The sequence below is a fragment of the Pleurodeles waltl genome, chromosome 7 (genome assembly GCF_031143425.1).
Source record: "Pleurodeles waltl isolate 20211129_DDA chromosome 7, aPleWal1.hap1.20221129, whole genome shotgun sequence".
Taxonomy (NCBI): Eukaryota; Metazoa; Chordata; class Amphibia; order Caudata; family Salamandridae; genus Pleurodeles; species Pleurodeles waltl.
Genome location: NC_090446.1, coordinates 1,511,808,380 through 1,511,825,288, shown reverse-complemented (window position 1 = coordinate 1,511,825,288; position 16,909 = coordinate 1,511,808,380). Strand labels below are relative to the sequence as shown.

General features: G+C 44.3%; 1 protein-coding gene across 1 annotated transcript in view; it reads left to right on the top strand.

Annotated features, from left to right (window-relative positions):
- The first annotated feature begins 224 nt into the window (after window positions 1-224).
- LOC138246606 (phospholipase A2 inhibitor and Ly6/PLAUR domain-containing protein-like) overlaps window positions 225-16,909 on the top strand; it is a 37,619-nt gene continuing 20,934 nt past the window's right edge. The window contains exons 1-2 of the mRNA XM_069201304.1: window positions 225-331; window positions 5,424-5,543. Of these exons, the coding sequence (XP_069057405.1) occupies window positions 280-331; window positions 5,424-5,543 (172 nt within the window). The 5' untranslated portion in view covers window positions 225-279. The remainder of the gene's footprint in view (window positions 332-5,423; window positions 5,544-16,909) is intronic.

Sequence of the window (16,909 nt, the reverse complement as noted above, 5' to 3'; positions counted from 1 at the left end):
AGCAGGGTCCAGATGGAGCTGAGCCAACTGCACCGTAATGCAGGAGCACTCATCATTCGAATCATTCTCCAGGATGCATTAGGTCATCAGTAATAGGAGGAGGTCGAGAAAGAAGAGGCGGAGTTAGGATAGCCAAATGTGACCAATCAGATCTACATTACTGAGTCACGTGACCTCCTCAACCCCACCCTGAGATAAGGAGACTTGTGTATAATTAGAACCTCCAGAGGAGACGCAAGAGCAGAAAGAGCTTAAGTCAACTCCATCCAATTAGACATCATGAGGTCCTTCGCTGCAGTTGCCAGCCTCTTCTTGTTTTTCATAGCTGCAGGTGAGTCCATGACTTGATGTTTCAGAGCTATGTGATAGAAAGACTGTGGATATTAGAAATATAGATTTCATTGTGTTTTTTCATTCTTTACTAAAATGCATATTTCTTGAAGGTCTGGGTCACCAAACTGTAATTACCTTTGCACATCAGTATGATTCATCTTCTAGACTTCGGTTTTGGATCACAGACAAAGAAGAAATGGCACAAGACACATTTTCTTGATCAATCAAGCTGTTAACCTCAAACTAGGCACCAAGGTGATTTCTGTAATTGACTGCAGCTAGTTTGATGTCCTTCTGTTACACCGAGCTGTGTCCTCATCTCTAAAGCCAAGGCTGAGCTAATTTGTGCACGCCTGACTTCTGAAAACAAACCCTCTCTGAAACTGCTTCAATCAAAGCAATCTTTTCTACTGCTAATATCCAGGTGCTCACCCTCCTTAGATAATAGCAAGCTCAACATTCCACCACTACCAACACCAAGCTAACCTCTCACCCTATTACCAAGCTGGGCTTTTCTCCTACTGAAATTGATGTCTGCATGTATGTATTTGTTGTTTCTATAGTGCAAACCTAGCCAAAAAGCAGAGCAGTGCTGCATCTAACTAACATCAGTCTGAGCTTTTCCCCTACCACAGTGTGCTCTATCGCTACTAACACCAAGGTGGAGTTCTAACCTATTCGCACAAAGGTCAGCTTTTCCTCTATTAATAGCAAGTTGAGCTATGCCCCTAGTAATAGAGCTGTTCCCCTACTATGCCTAGACTGAGCTATCCCCCATGAACGCAAACATGTGCCCTCCTGCACCTAACACCAAGCTAATCTATCCCCCACTAACGCCAAGCTCTGTTCTCCCGCTACTAACACTTAGCTGAACTAATACCTTATTAACAATACATTGTGCCACTAACTCCAAGATGTGCTCTCTCCCTATTAATGACAATCTCTGCTCCACATCTAACAACAAGCCGAGCTCTCATGCTAGTAGCACCAATCTGAGGTCTCCACCTATTAACACCAAGCTCTGCTCTCCTATAACTAGCACCAAACTGAGCTCTCCCACTGTTGACCCCAAGCTCTCCTTCCCCCAACTAACACCAAGCTGAGCTATCCTTCCTACTAACGCAAAGTTTAGTTCTCCCCTAGTAATACCAAGCTGAGCTTTCCCTAATATGACATATAGCTAACCTTTCCCCTCTACTAGCATGAACGTTAGTTCTTTATCCTCATAACCCCAGGATGATCTATTTCACTATTAACAAACCTGAGATTTCACAATATTACGTATCACACACACCACCAAAGCACAATACACAAAATACAACATATACAGATACACACGCATAGGCATACAAAGCTGGAGACACAAAGCATTTTTCTGGTCACAGTCTGTTTTTCAGATTTGAGCCTTTTGTGACAAGAAAAATGCTTTTTCTAATATATAAAATGCAAAGTTCAATTTGGTAGCATTCGCGATCCGCTATTTGGAAGGGGATTGTTCAGGGTGTCCCTTCCAAATACTGAATCGGTATGGTATGTATTACTGTTCTGCAAACAAATTCTGCAAAACTGCAATACTTTACAACCAGTTTAAAACTGAAGGTAACCCATTCCCCTTTGAGAATGTAAAAAATAATGGTTTCTAAAAGCATGCCGTGGTCCCACAGACCACTACCTACTCTTAAAAAATGAAACCACAAAGTTTCATTTTTTATTTTTAATCTCATGCCATTTTCCTTTAAGGAAATTTTTAAAAAAAGCATATTAAATATTAAAAAGCAATCAAAGACATAGTGGTCAGCTGACCTCAGCAGGTTACCATACCTGTTACCATACCTGTAATCGCTGCAATTCCTAACGGGTAGCAAATTGCGACCTACTTCATTTGTATGCCTGAAATAGGTCTGTTTACCACCGACTACTCTTTGAGTCTCATACATTAGGAATACTGATTTCCTAATTCTGATTCAGAGAGAATCCTAATTAGGCAATTAATATTAGGATATTGATATTCCTAATGTTAGTATATCTGGCCCATAGGTACAGATAGGGGCTTTTGGACAGAACCTTTCATCGATTGGCTGCTGTGGTCACCCTTGGTTTAAGGCACTGCCTTTAGCTGTTGTCCATCAGCCACAGAATTTGACAGATATGAACTGCTTAAAAAGGTAATTCACACACACAAACATACATACACACACACAATGCAGTTAAATCTATTTATAGTATTGTTTTAAATATGTTCCCACACTGAGTGCCCATGTCCCCAACACCCACACATTCCTGCCTGGGTCGCTTCTACCGCTCCCTCTATTGTGTGCGGGCTACCGCACTAAAGTTCCTCAATGCTCCTGTACGAACAAGTGTGGTCTGTGCAGTGGCAATGAGGACACAGGACACATAGTTGCCGTCAACTGACGTCCTGGTAGGAAGTCTCCCATACTTTATAAATTTGGTCCTAACGTAATGGTTTGGACCACAGCACATAATCTCAGAAGGGGTCTCATCTGGGAAAACCCCTTCATAGCAGTGTAACTTGGTGTGTCCCATATCGCATAACATAACACCCTCTTTGTTCATGATGCTTCTTTCACACCCACCCTCACCTCTGTCTTCTGTGCTGTCTCTTCCCCTCTCACCCCATTATCTGTATAGCTTCTTACCCTCCTACCCCCACTCCCATTGTCCATATTGCTTCTTCTCCCCTCCACCCCTTTTCCTTGGTTGCTTCCAAATCGCACCCACTTTGTCCGGCTGCCTTCTTGTGGCATAGCAGAACCACTCACTGCCCCACACTACCTTATTCAGTAAGTTGGCTCAGAGTAATTAATACCCTGCATCACAGTTCCACCCTGCAGGACCAAGGCCGAGTGCACTGCCTGCCCTCACTGGCCTGGGGCCATTACACTGGTGATGAGATGGGCATGGCACACCACAAAGTTCCACAGTGGGAGCAGCTGAATTAGGGGGAATTCCCTCTTCATTGCACTATAGCACTGGCGATGTTTGTCCTGCTCGTTGAGGAAGTGAAGGAGTGCTTCAGGGCACATGGCCCCAATAGCCTCACAGTAAAACCCCCAAAAAACAAAAAAATACAAACATAATTCTACAGTGTAATGGTAAGTGTAGGGCAGGGTCACTCCCTGCTACGCACTCCCTTAGCAAACAAGTTGGCTCTGAGTAATTAATACCATGCACCATCCTTACAACTTGCAGCTCTGAGGCCAAGTGCACTGCCTGCTCGCAAAAGCCTGAAGCCATTTCAGCTCCCTGCTCAGAAGTGCCTTCCCCCCTCCAGGAATGGACTTGCCATATATGGCACATCCTTTGACAGTGGACACGCCACAGTGGCCATCAGGAGCATGCTTCCTAAGGTTCTACTACACCGGCAATGGCAGCTCGCCACTTCCAAAGTCTCTCTGGGCAGGGGCATAGCTTGGGGGGGTGGGAGCTTCAGACTTAACAACAATCACACAGGTCAAAACACACTATGTGCGAAGCAGGGCATGGGGTGGCTTAAGGAGCAGTAGGAAGGTAGACGAGAGCAGATTGCTGGGGTACTTAAAACTCAATATTTTGTAAAGTAATCCATTTTTAAGACCGTTAAAATAGAGACGTGTGCGTCTGTTTTTGTCTGTATGTAAAAATCCCAGGTGAAATCCGACAAAGACTTCACAATACCCAACTTCAATCATCTGTACCCAACTATGTAATATGGCACTCATTTATCAGGGTTGTGTAGCACCCCAAACACCCCCCTGGAACTATGCCCCTCTCTCTGGAGTCCGTGCTGTAGGCTACCTGCTCCTTCGTAGGCCCGGCGCTGCAGGGCCAGCTGGAGAAATCTGGGGGAGTTTCGACATCTCTGGCCGCTCCTCATCCCGCGCACTACCTAGACCCAGACTCCTTCCCGCGCCATGGTGAATGACCATGGCCAATGGGTGTATCTGGTGGCCAATGGGGTATTGAATTCGGGGTACAGCTTAGCGTCGCCTTAAGATACGTGTTTGCTTTTCCTCAAGTATGTTGAATTATTGTACTTATTTATTTAGGGCCAGATGTATCAAAGCTTTTTGCATTCGCAAATGGTGCGTATGCTCGTTTGCAAATGCAAAAAGCCATTTCAGAATGTATCAAAGGCATTCCGAATGCAATTTTAAGGAATCACTAAAATAGAGAATCCTTAAAATTGCGACCCTGTTTAGAGAGTTGCAAATTGCGACTCTCTAAATAAGAAATCGCAAATAAGGAATCCTTATTTGTGATTTCTAAAGCACATGTAAGAAGCAATTCCTCAATGCGAATTGGGCATTAAGGAATCGCTATTTACCACCAAGTTGAACTTGATGGTAACCAAGTAAAAATTTAAAAAATGCATTTAAGATGCATTTTTAAAATTTACATGTAAAGCACACATGCCCTTTTGGCATGTGTGCACCTTACATGTTGTAAAAAAATATTTTGGGGTGCAGCAGAGGGGGCCTAAGGCCCCCAGCACCCTGGACTTTGCATTTCCAAAAATACCAGTTAGGAATTCGCAATTTCGCAATTTTGGAAATGCGAAAAATTTGCAAATATGGGCCTACAGGCCCGTAGGTGCAAATGGGGGCCGGTATCGCAATTTGCGATTCGGTAATAGCATTTGCGATTTTTAAGAAATCACTATTACCGAATCGCAAATGTGATACATTGCATTTTGCGAATCAGAAAGAGCGACTTCTTAAAAATCGCTATTTCCGATTCGCAAAAGGCCTTTTTCATACATCTGGCCCTTAGTTTTGTAACACAGCACTTTACAAACAAGCATTGGAAAATCCAATAACTTTGCACTCACGTTAAAATTTTCCAGGGTTGACAGCAGGCAAACAGAGCCACAGTAGCAGTGGTGAGCCAAGGGGCCAGACAGTGGAATGAGTGTGCACAATGTGACAATGATGTCCACACACCTTCACTTGCTTAGGGCATCTTGTTTGTTTACCTGCCACTGCCACAGGAAGCCACCTTCAAGACAACCAGGGAGAGGGGAGGAACTATATTATTATTATTATTATTATTATTATTATTATTAATATGATTATTGTTTTATTTTTTAGGAACTGCTATTGAGTGTGAAGTCTGCAGTAGCCGAGCCGGTACAGACTGCTCTGGGGAGCTGGTGACCTGTGTGCAGACGGTGGAACGCTGCCAGACTACAATCACTGAGTACAGTGCTGGTATGTTTCAGACACCTAAAGCACATGGAGACCCTCACGGATGATTTGCCATCGCTTTATAAATCGCTGATTGATTGATTGATTGATTGATTGATTGATTGTTTAAAGGGGTATTCATGGTATCATGCCTATGATGAGTTCTTAACTAAAATTCATTACCAGGATTGTTCTTTGAGAGTGAACACATCAAGCTGATGCTCATGCAATGTTTGACACATGCACTCTATTAATAAATAGATACACCCGTTCCCAGCATCAGTAAATTACTCAGCAGATTGGTTCTCAAGCAAGAAGACAGTTGTGAATTCAATAAATATGTAACAACTCCCTCCTGGTACAATCAATAATGTTAGGGAAACAGTATATTCTACTCAGAGCAGGAACAACCTTGAGAGAGACTGCCAACAAAAACACCATATCTAACTCCCTTGCCTTTCCATGCTGTCAGGAGCTGGGTTCTGCAAAGTACCAATTTTAATTGTTGGTCAAGATGAAGTCTGTACAAGGCCACAGCCAGGAGTATTTGTTTGGGGGAGTGGTATGGCCTCCATGATGGTAATATAAAGGAAATGTTCTGGAGCAAAGGGGGTCTGTGCCTTATAATTTCTGTAAACAAAAGTGCAATATAAGTGAGGTTTAATAGCACACAATGCATTTTATTTTGTAATTTATATTATGATATTATTCTTCTCTGAATATTTTTTGGGGAATGTATGACAAAGTATGTATTATAATGCACGCAGAGTCAAAACAAAACTGGATATATTTTCAAGACAACATTACAGTGGGCAGTGGTAGAACAAGATTGCTGTTGGACCCAATGACTGCAAGAAACATGTGTTTCACCACTGACTGGTTGATCAATAAAATGCAGCAATAATGTGGGTGCAAAAACATCATTGACCTCAGTGCCAAAGCACTCGTGACATTAATGGTAGTCCTCTGCCTGTCAGGGAAACATAGGTAAATTCATTTGATCCTCTAGAAGCAGTCCCAAAGAAGTGAAATGATACACCCAAACAGCCAATGGCATGCCAGTGAGGCTAAAATACGTCTCTGGGATGATCTACCATGTGATTGACACTGTATCTAGCCAGTGGCTGGAAGCAGCTGACCCAAGCAACAGGGCTGTTGAGGAGTTGCCTAATGCCGACGGCCTATTTAGTGAATACAATAGGTCAGTTTCACAATCTTTAACAAAGAACACGTTTTACAATGTGGCCTAATAAGTCCCATGAGCCTCACTTGCACCGTTATAATTTTCTGTAGTTAAATGCACAATAATCTGTATTTTCTGTGGTGTTTACACCCATAATGTTTGGCAGCCCAATAAAAATGCACATTGATGTTAGTCAAAGGAGTGGTTACTGTTATATTAACCTCAAAAGGTTAAAAGAAAGTGATAGTAAGTGATGTCATTCGAAAATGTAGATTGCACAGAGACCTCACCAGTATTCAGCATTCCCACAAGCCCACGGACCTGCCTTAGTGGCTTACCAATAATGACCTAGTGTGGCATCTACTTTATGACATATGTTATGTAATATATATATATATTACACTAAGAAAGAGGGAGAGGCTTAGGATCAATGCACAACTTCCCTTGCAACATATATCACACCAAGTGTGCTCTGTGACTCTACAGCAGGGCGTTATTGATTCGTAAGCCATCAGAGAAACGTCTTCAGGGCCATTATAGCCCCTGCCTACTCTACATTCCAATCACGCATAGTGATGAGGTGTAAGGTTCCCATATCTGTACTGATCCATTAGTGTTTTTTGCAAATGAATTTTAAAAAACTAAAGTGATATATTGTCAACAGGAATTTCTTGGTCTACACCCGGTCTGATTATAGAAAACAACTTGTCCTGGGTGAAAATCAAATGACAGGACATCACCAAGTCATCATCAACTATGCTTCCATTCTAGATCACAAAAAAGGACAGCATAGGAATCCCCATATATGACTTTAAAGTAAGGGACTGATTTTCACATCTTTGCTCAGGATAGCAGGGGAGGTATGAAATTGTAAATAGAAAGGCTTTTCTAATAATATCAATACATGATGCAATTAAACACTGCAAATAATTTTAGTTGGACCTAATCCAAAAACAATATCCATCACACATTTTGACTGATCTGGGTTTCAGTCTGAGTTAGAGAAGGACTCATGAGGAGAGGGGAAATTCAAAGTATTAACACAGACGCAATAAATGAATAATGTAATTGTATCACCTCTATTCTTATCTACTGAAATGTGGCTTCAGGGGGTGCCCCATTGCCATGGCCAGGCCATAGAATTAACCTGAAATACTGGTAAAGCAAGTCACTGATTATGGGGGAAACGTATACCTCATCACTTTGCATGGCTGGGATATGGAGTAGGCAGGGACTATAATAGCTCTGAAGAAGGCCGTTGACACATTGTGCTTGTAGATGACTCACGCTTCTTCAGACATCAACATGTGGGATATCTTTTATTTCTATATTGGGTACCCCATTATTAAAAAGAGAAATCTGACAGGGTACACCCTAAAATACACCATAAAATATTTTTTAATTGAAGTGGATCCCTTCTTCGCTAGCTGCCGAGTCCACCAGGTAGTATCTACTCACCTTGGTGTGGTTAGGTCAGCAGGGATGAAGCATGCCATGATAATCTGTGATTTCTAATCTGAGATTTCAAAATCTGTGGTGAACTCCATTTTTTTCATTTTCTTTATGGTTGGATCCTAGCACTCTTGGTGTGATATACGTATTTTATGTTAATTATTGCAAAATATACAACATATTCTGAATATTTCCACAAAAAACATGAATTCCTGCTTGAAAACTGAACCTCGGTTGGGGCTCATTTTTAGTGTGTCCATTATGTATCCACAGACAGTGGCTGATGGCCCGTCTGAATAATGTGCACTATAGGCCCTTTCTGCTTGAAGTATTGACAGTCAGCCACAATATTATGGTGGTCATTCTGACCCTGGCGGTCTTTGACCGCCAGGGCGGAGGACCGCGGGAGCACCGCCGACAGGCCGGCGGTGCTCCAATGGGGATTCCGACCGCGGCGGTAAAGCCGCGGTCGGACCGGCACCACTGGCGGGGTCCCGCCAGTGTACCGCGGCCCCATTGAATCCTCCGCGGCGGCGCAGCTTGCTGCACCGCCGCGGGGATTCCGACCCCCCCTACCGCCATCCAGATCCCGGCGGTCGGACCGCCGAGATCCGGATGGCGGTAGGGGGGGTCGCGGGGCCCCTGGGGGCCCCTGCAGTGCCCATGCCACTGGCATGGGCATTGCAGGGGCCCCCGTAAGAGGGCCCCTAAATGTATTTCACTGTCTGCTGCGCAGACAGTGAAATACGCGACGGGTGCAACTGCACCCGTCGCACAGCTTCCACTCCGCCGGCTCGATTCCGAGCCGGCTTCATCGTGGAAGCCTCTTTCCCGCTGGGCTGGCTGGCGGTCTGAAGGCGACCGCCCGCCAGCCCAGCGGGAAAGTCAGAATTACCGCCGCGGTCTTTCGACCGCGGAACGGTAACCTGACGGCGGGACTTTGGCGGTCGGCCTCCGCCGCCCGCCAAGGTCAGAATGAGGGCCTATGTCTGCAGGAAAGAGGAAATGTGGCAGTGGCATCTTCTGGCATATCTGTTCTGAACCTTCATTCTGTTCCACAAGAGCACCTGAACCATCATAGATCAATATAAAGGAAAGTGAACAAACAAATACAGTTATTATGTCAAATATTACACAGGTGCTTGCTCACCAAGCAACATAGCACAGAGGCCTACACAGTTATTATGTCAAATAATACACAGGTTTGTGCTCCAAGCAACAGAGCACACAGGTATGCGTAAGCACAGATATGCATTCAAACAATTAATGTAAACATGACTTCATTCTTTAATGACCACAGACGACTTTGCTCACAGGCCAGGATCATTAACTAATTCTTTCTCTCCTCTTCTAGCTCAGTATAATCTGGTAGAACTTACCTTATGGCTTGAATTCTGTTGCCATGCAATAGTCAGGTTTACTCATCAAGCAGAATCAAAGAACAAGGGCCAGTCACTGTTCACATAGCTATCTGTTTCTGGCATCCACACTTTAGTAAATTGTGTGACCCTTGGTAAGTGACTTGCTATCCGTGTGCGTCAGTTCCTTTAGCTACCAAAAATGTGGATATACATTGCTCAGGTTCACTGATTTTCTTCACTAGGATTTGATACTGAGTTACACATGCCGAATACCCTCTATCACTTCTCAGAATAGCAGTGCACTGTTCAAATAACATCTTCATCCCACTGCCTCCTGTTATGTTAACAAACCTTAATGATGAGAGTCTGATAGGTTTCTTGAAAAATATTGCCCAAGTTTTAAGATTTATCCTGTACACAACCTCGACCACATGACCGCATTAATGGTGTTCTGGCGCCCGCAGCTTTGGCGGTCTTTCGAAAAGACCACCGAAATCATAATGAGCACCTCAGTGTGCTAAATTAGGAAAAACAGACACCAGGAATTAGCACCATAAATGCAGTGTTCAGCAGGGCAACTATATCTTAAATTAATGTTTTAAGGCCATCTGCAGAGCTCTAACATCGTTCTTGTGCTCTGCTGCAAGTTTAAAAGCTGCATTTTAAATGTGTGCACAGTAATATGAAGCCATAATTATTAAGCCATTCAGAAACTGAGAAAGTTCTCCCAACTGCCAGGTCCAATGTCATTAATTTAGCACAACAATCTTACATTTAAAAAATGTCCTCCATTCATGGGCTTCCAAGGAGAGGGCTGCAGGCAGGGCTGGTTTTAATGCTGTGCTGCCCTTAGCCAGAATGTTTCTTGGAGCCCACTAATGACTTCCTTCTCCGTTGATTCCCTCACTACCACCCTTTACTAGTGCCACTCAAGTCTCCACAACCATGCACTTAAGCATTTTCTTGATGACAGGAAAAAGCTCACTGTTCTATATTAGGATTATAACCTATAAACTGCATGTAAAGTGATCTCTCTGTCAAAAGCAGAAACCAACCGAACTATTTACATTATATGCACTTCTGTCATCTGCATGGTATAGGTGCTTTGCAGCAGGCATATTAACCCTCTAAGCTATTTTATGGTGACTCAAATCTTCTACCAGACAAAACTCTGTCTCTCTCCAGCAGGTCCATTAGTCACCAGAGTTAGCTTGACATTTTTATTGTTGCCGGAAAATTGCTAGAGGCAAGGAAGGGCTCCCCCTTCCCCCCCGAAGTTAGCTCCTGGTGCGGTGGCACCGGTCGCACTGCCCTAGAGCGGGCTTGGCTGGAGGCTATGATCCTCTGAAACAACAGCCTGTGAGGCACCTGACAGACAGGGTTGCCCTTTGACTGGTATTAAATCACAAGAAAGTTTTCTCTTAGGGCCTAGGACACAGACAGGGAGCCTTGAGCAACTGAGTGTTAAAATGTGGTTTTGGAGCCTCGCTGCTCTGGCCCTGGCTGACTCGTCTGTCCTGCAATGAGTTGTAATGTCTAAAGGCGAATCAGAATTAAATCGGACTTCCTCCGATATCTATGTACCAGCAACATCCCATAGTTTTCCTGGCACTGCTGCTGTTGGTCAGGATGGCAGGGGCCAATGTGCCCTTGTACTGCGCCCGGGCTGCCAGGTCCCTCTAATTCCGGAGAGTACGGGGTGCCTGAAGTGTAATCAACTAAAATCAAACCTGCAGCTACCACTTTCACTGCCTGTTTTTGTTCTGTTTCTTATTCTAAAATGTGTAAAAGTGGCTTACCTCAAGGATTGGAAAATGTGCACCAGGAAGGCAAATATACAATCATGTGTCTTCGCTAGTTGTTTTTCAGTCACAGAAGGGACAGCCTTTCCACTCAGTTAAACTGAGTGCCTGAAGTTATGTCATCCATTAAGCCGGCATATTTTTCCATCACAGGTACACATTGCCAATCCTACCACTCGGCTAGGAGGACTTGCAGACTCCCAGTGTCTGAAGCAGGCCTGCTTCTCCTGCCCAAGGCCCGGGCACGCGCGCGCTTCACTGCAGTGAAAGTCAGACAAACTCTTTCTGAACCGCTGCTCAATGCGAGGACGGGTCATCTAAGGAGCCAAACATATCTAACCTTGAGGCCACGAAAAGGAGGCAAACACCAACTTTTTGTCTTCATTGGCCTACGTACTCACAATCATCTACTGGACAAATGACCAGGTGACTAATCAGAAGTGAACAGGCACCGAGCCGGCGTGTGCATCAATCGTCTTTTACCTAGAAGGTCCAGTCTTTCTTAGCTGCATCAAAACTATTAGTATCATTATTATTTAATCATTTGTTTGCATTCAGGTTCGTCACTTCCACCTTGAACCTGTGACATTTAGTGATTTTAAATGAATGGCTCAAATGGTTTCATTGTTACCTCGTCTACAAACTGCCTAAATAATTCACGCAGTCATGTAACCATTTCCTTAGACAAAACTATCGCCACATATGTTGCATCATGCAGCTCTTTAAAATTAACAAAAGTAAGAAGGGTTTCTTTGCGTTTAGTGAGAGGGCCACAACTCCCCCTGGGCCATCCGCCATATGCACAAATGATTGAACAGCCTACAGAAGGGGATGCAAGAGGCACACACCAGGTACAAACCCATGTGTTATCCACGGACAAGGCTCCGTTAAGTCTCTTCACCAGAGCCTCGGTTAATGTTGTGACATTCATTTTGATGAGCAGAGATGGGTGGTACTTGGTGCAGAGCATGGGATCTTTCCCAGGCTAGGAAGAAGAGTAACAAAGGCTTTGCTGAATTCTGTTCAGGGTGACGTGAGCCAGTGTGGTCCGTATCTTTGAAAAACTTGTAAAGCAGTGGAGTGAGTTGAGCCTTAGTTGTTTGGTTGAATTAGCTGGGGATGCTGCCATCTGCAGAGGCTTTACCGAGAGCTTATCCTTGATTCCTTCCAAGATGTCCTCAACCTTAATTTTGCTGCTGTAATAACAGTAATGCAACATCTAAGTCACTTGGTAGCCTGAGAGTGGGCAGGCAATCCTCTCCAGCTGGAGAAGCATCTTCAGGCCAGAACCTGAGACTGCTATTGTCTTTAGTGGAACTGCAAACCAATCTACAAACTTCTTTCAGTGGCCCTGCAAGTAGTCTCCTGCTTTTTAGTCTGGCTCATAATGCAACCACTTAAGTTAGAAAAATATGTTTTCGACTATGGAGTAGGTCACAGTTCTACTGCTTCAGCGCCATATTAAATTCCTGATTTCTCATTCTGGGGAAGGTCTAATTGGACTTTAATTTTAGATTAGCTGAAACTGGGTCATATTGCAATGGCTTCTAGGGTGGCCTTACTGGCCATCCAGAGGGTCTGCATGAAAGACAGAGCCCTTAATGCAGTCAAGAAGCACATGGTTAGGAGTGTGATGGACACCAGAGCTTAAGAAAAAGCCTGTAAAGATAAGAATGGGGGCGGACTGAGAGGAGAAGATATGGGCATTTTTATTGGAAAGGGGTAATCCAGTCTCTACAAAGGTAAAATGGGATGAAAGATTCTTGCAATGGTTGACCAGCTGATGGAAGTCTTGAGAAGGATATCCCAGCTTCCATTCGCATGTATAGCTCATTTTTTACGAGTAGAAAGCATGTTGCATCAAAGAATTTCTACAACCAGCACCAAGTATCATTAAATGGCCTGGAGGTGGCATGTGGTGGTGTACAAGGCAAATTGAACAATATATGGATGCTCAAAAAACGAAAAAAAACTAGTGCCTGCTTTTTGAAGGTCAAATCACAATAGATACTGTCAGAACCTTTTTTGGTTTCACATATGAAAAGAGGAATTCCTCTTTTCTGACACACAACTTTAGTACTGAGAGCCATTACAAGTCTACTCATTACAAATCGGCTGCTGCATTGTTCCAAGAATCATTGAGGTGCTGATGTTTGCCTTCAGTTCCCTCTAATTGTATTTATTCAAATGCCAAGTTAATCATTATAGAAAGTACAAAAAAATAGTTCGAATTAGAATACAAATTCATTAATAAATGTAATAGTACAATGCGAATTTAAGAAACTAAATAGTCAAGGAAGAATCCAAAATAATCAAATTAGTAATAAAAACAGCGATCGTAGGAGGCTGGCCCTCTATGTAGTGTGCAAAGCTGGGCACACTTTGCAGGGGTCCAGGCAGCCACACGTTAGTTTACAGAGGTAAAAACTAGATCACCTAATGCTCTAATTTTTATGGTAGCTTGGTCGAGCTGTTAGGCCAATCCTGGGAAAGTGCAAAGCATTTGTTGTACTCACAACACCAGTCATGCAACTCAAAAATAGTCTTTTTGTGCGTAATTACGCACCATATGAATCAATGGAAAGTCACCTTTGAGAATACATAGAAATCCGTACAGTTGAGTTACCAAGTTCTCCTTTTGCAGGTTGATTGAGGGCATCAGTGGGCACACTGTGCCAGCTGGAGATGCTCAGGTGGCTCCCAGCTCTGGCGGGAGCAGCTGTGAAAAGTCTCTGGAGCTGGTGCAGGGCCACTGCAGGGGACCACTTGGAAAAGCACTGCACAGGTAAGTTTAGCGATGGTTCCTTGGGGTCCCCTTGGAGTGTTGAGGTCGCAAAGGGCAAGGGACCCCTAGGGCTTAGCAGATTCCTTGCCCCAGGGCACAGGGTGGCCAGGTGAGGAGCGAATTGGTGATCCAAGAGCTGTGTGCAAAAATGCCCTTTGGATCTGGAGGTAAGTCTCTCTAAGGGTCGCTTGCAAGAAAAACGGGGGCACTCTGGTGGGAGCTCAAGGGTGTTCCTGAAGTCACTTGACAGGGGATTCCTCCTGGTCCTGTTTCAGCTCCAGGCAGGCTGGTTTTCCTGGTGTCCGATGTCAGCTGACCAGTACCCAGGGTATTGATACGGTATGGCCACTGTTGGGTGCAGTGCCACCAAACTTGGCACACTTGCAGGGTTTGTCCTTGTGGTCATCAGGGTATTGTTGGGTCTGGCTGCAACTTCTGGTTTGGTAGTTAGTGACCGGTCAGTGAAGTGACCCTCACTGGGTTGCTGGCATTGGTTGTTGCAGAATGGTACCTCCACTCTGGAGGAAGTACTTGGGTGATTGGTGAAGCCTGTAGGTCCTCTTGGTTACTTGATGTCAGTCCAGTTGTTCAGCAGCTCCTCAGCGGTGATTGTCAGGTCCTGGGTGCAACAGGCAGGGTTTGGCGCCTTTTCTTTGTGCAGCAGGTTCACAGTTCTTGTGCCTTAGATCTTCTTTGTGCTGGTCTTTTTGTGTCCTTTAAATATGATTTCTTGGTCCAGGGGTGCCCACTAAATACTGAGATTAGTGAGCATTTTAGGGGGTACCTGGTAGTATCCAATGGGACACTTGCCTTTGGGTGGCTACACCCACTTCCCTAAATCTGATTGGCTATTTTACTTCCATCTATGAGGAAGGAAATTGAAATGGATATCCACCTCACAGACAACACATTGGAGGTGGTGCATGCCAGGTGGGGCCACTCCTTGTATCCTTTATGTGGTTTCCTGCCTTTGTTCCCACCAAAAGTGAGGGTTTGCAAAGTGGGAGACCATCTTCTGCTAGCAGCAGGCCTGGGGGTCGAGTTTCAAGGGCAGTTAATCTGTTGAAGCTCAACACCAGGGACGTGCACATTCCTGAGGGAGAGGTTTTTAGCTCCATCCAGGAAGGGCATTGTTTTACAAACCAGACTAGGCTCTCCCCCAAAGTTTGTAGATTGGGTGTCTGGAGGTGGCAGGTTTGATAGAACTAGTCATCAACCATGCCGGGGTAGTTAGCTTTTGCAGGGGGCACCTCTAAGATGACCCCTGGGCACATTTGGGGATAAATACAATGCCAGTACCAGTTTGGATTTATCATTCTGATTTGTTTGATACCAAACAACCCAGGGTTCAGAGTGGCCATCATGTAACTGGGAAACTTGTGTTGACCAGTGTCCAGCACAAGTATTAAAATGGCTGCTCTGTTCACTCACTATGTCCCAGGTTTGGCAAGGACACAGCGGGGCCATATTACTCATGCAACTATGCCCTTACATATAATATGGTGTACTCTGCCTTAGGGCTGTAAGGCCTGCCATTTGGGTGTCTTACCCATAGTAAATGTAGCATATGGTGGGCACGGCACACAGGCAGTGTGCCATGTCGAGTTTGTGTTTTAGGTGTGCAGTAGGGCACTCGGCCTGCAATAGCAGTGCTGGGTGCAGCTGTATGCATGGCCCTAGAGGGTGGCACAATCAGTGCTGCTGCCCTCCGGGGCCTGCCCCTAGTACCCCATGCCCTGGGTACCTAGGTACCCATTTACTAGGGACTTATAGTGGTAGTTAAGGGTGTATCCAATTGTGCCAATGATTCACAACAGTTTTAGCAAAAGAGCTCTGGCCCAGGGAACCTGGTTAACAGGGTCCCTGGGCACTACAACTTCTAGGCTACATCAAACATCAGGCAAAGAGTGGGGGATAACCATGTCAAAAAGAGGCCTTTTCTCACAGCAATATCTGGACATCACCTAACTTGGACGACGTACTGTTACTCTTGATCTAAGATGCTGTCTTTTTATACTAATGAGGTAAGAAGAATGAATCCCAGGGCAACATTTTGGGTGCTTATTTTGTCTGCTTTCTCCAATGATCTGGATAGAAATCTATAGAGCAAACAACTACATCTAGTTTACATTATCCCATGAAAGTGAATTTCCTCCTTTAACCCCCTTCGCTGCCAGGCCTTTTCCCCTGCTTTGCCGAGCTTTTTTTGGTTATTTGGGACAGTTTGCGCTTAGGCCCTTATAACCTTTTGTCCACATAAGCTAGCCACGCCAAATTTAGTCCTTTTTTTCCAACTTCATAGGGTTTCTAATGGTACCCAGAGTTTGTGGGTTCACCTGGAGGAGACCAGGAAATAACCAAAATACAGCTAAAATTTCATTTTTTTGCACAAAATGGGAAAAAGTGCTGCAGAATAAAGCATGTGTTTTTTTCCCCCTGAAAATGGTATCAACAAAGTGTTTGCTGTGCTACAATCACCATCTTTCCAGCTTTCATGCAGACTTGAATCAGAAAAACAAATTTTCTACACAATTTTGGCATTTTACTGGGATATACCCCATTTTTAAAAATGTTTGTGCTTTCAGTCTCCTTCCACTTAGTGACAAAAATGGGTGTGAAATCAATGGTCGATCCTGGACAGCTAAACATTTCTGAAAAGTAGACAAGATTCTGAATTCAGCAAGTGGTCATTTATGTATACCTACAAAAAATAACAGCTGAAATAAAAACATATTGAAATTGAGGTGAAAAAACAGCCATTACTCTTCACGTTTTACTCTGTAACTTTTTCCTGCGATGTCAAATTT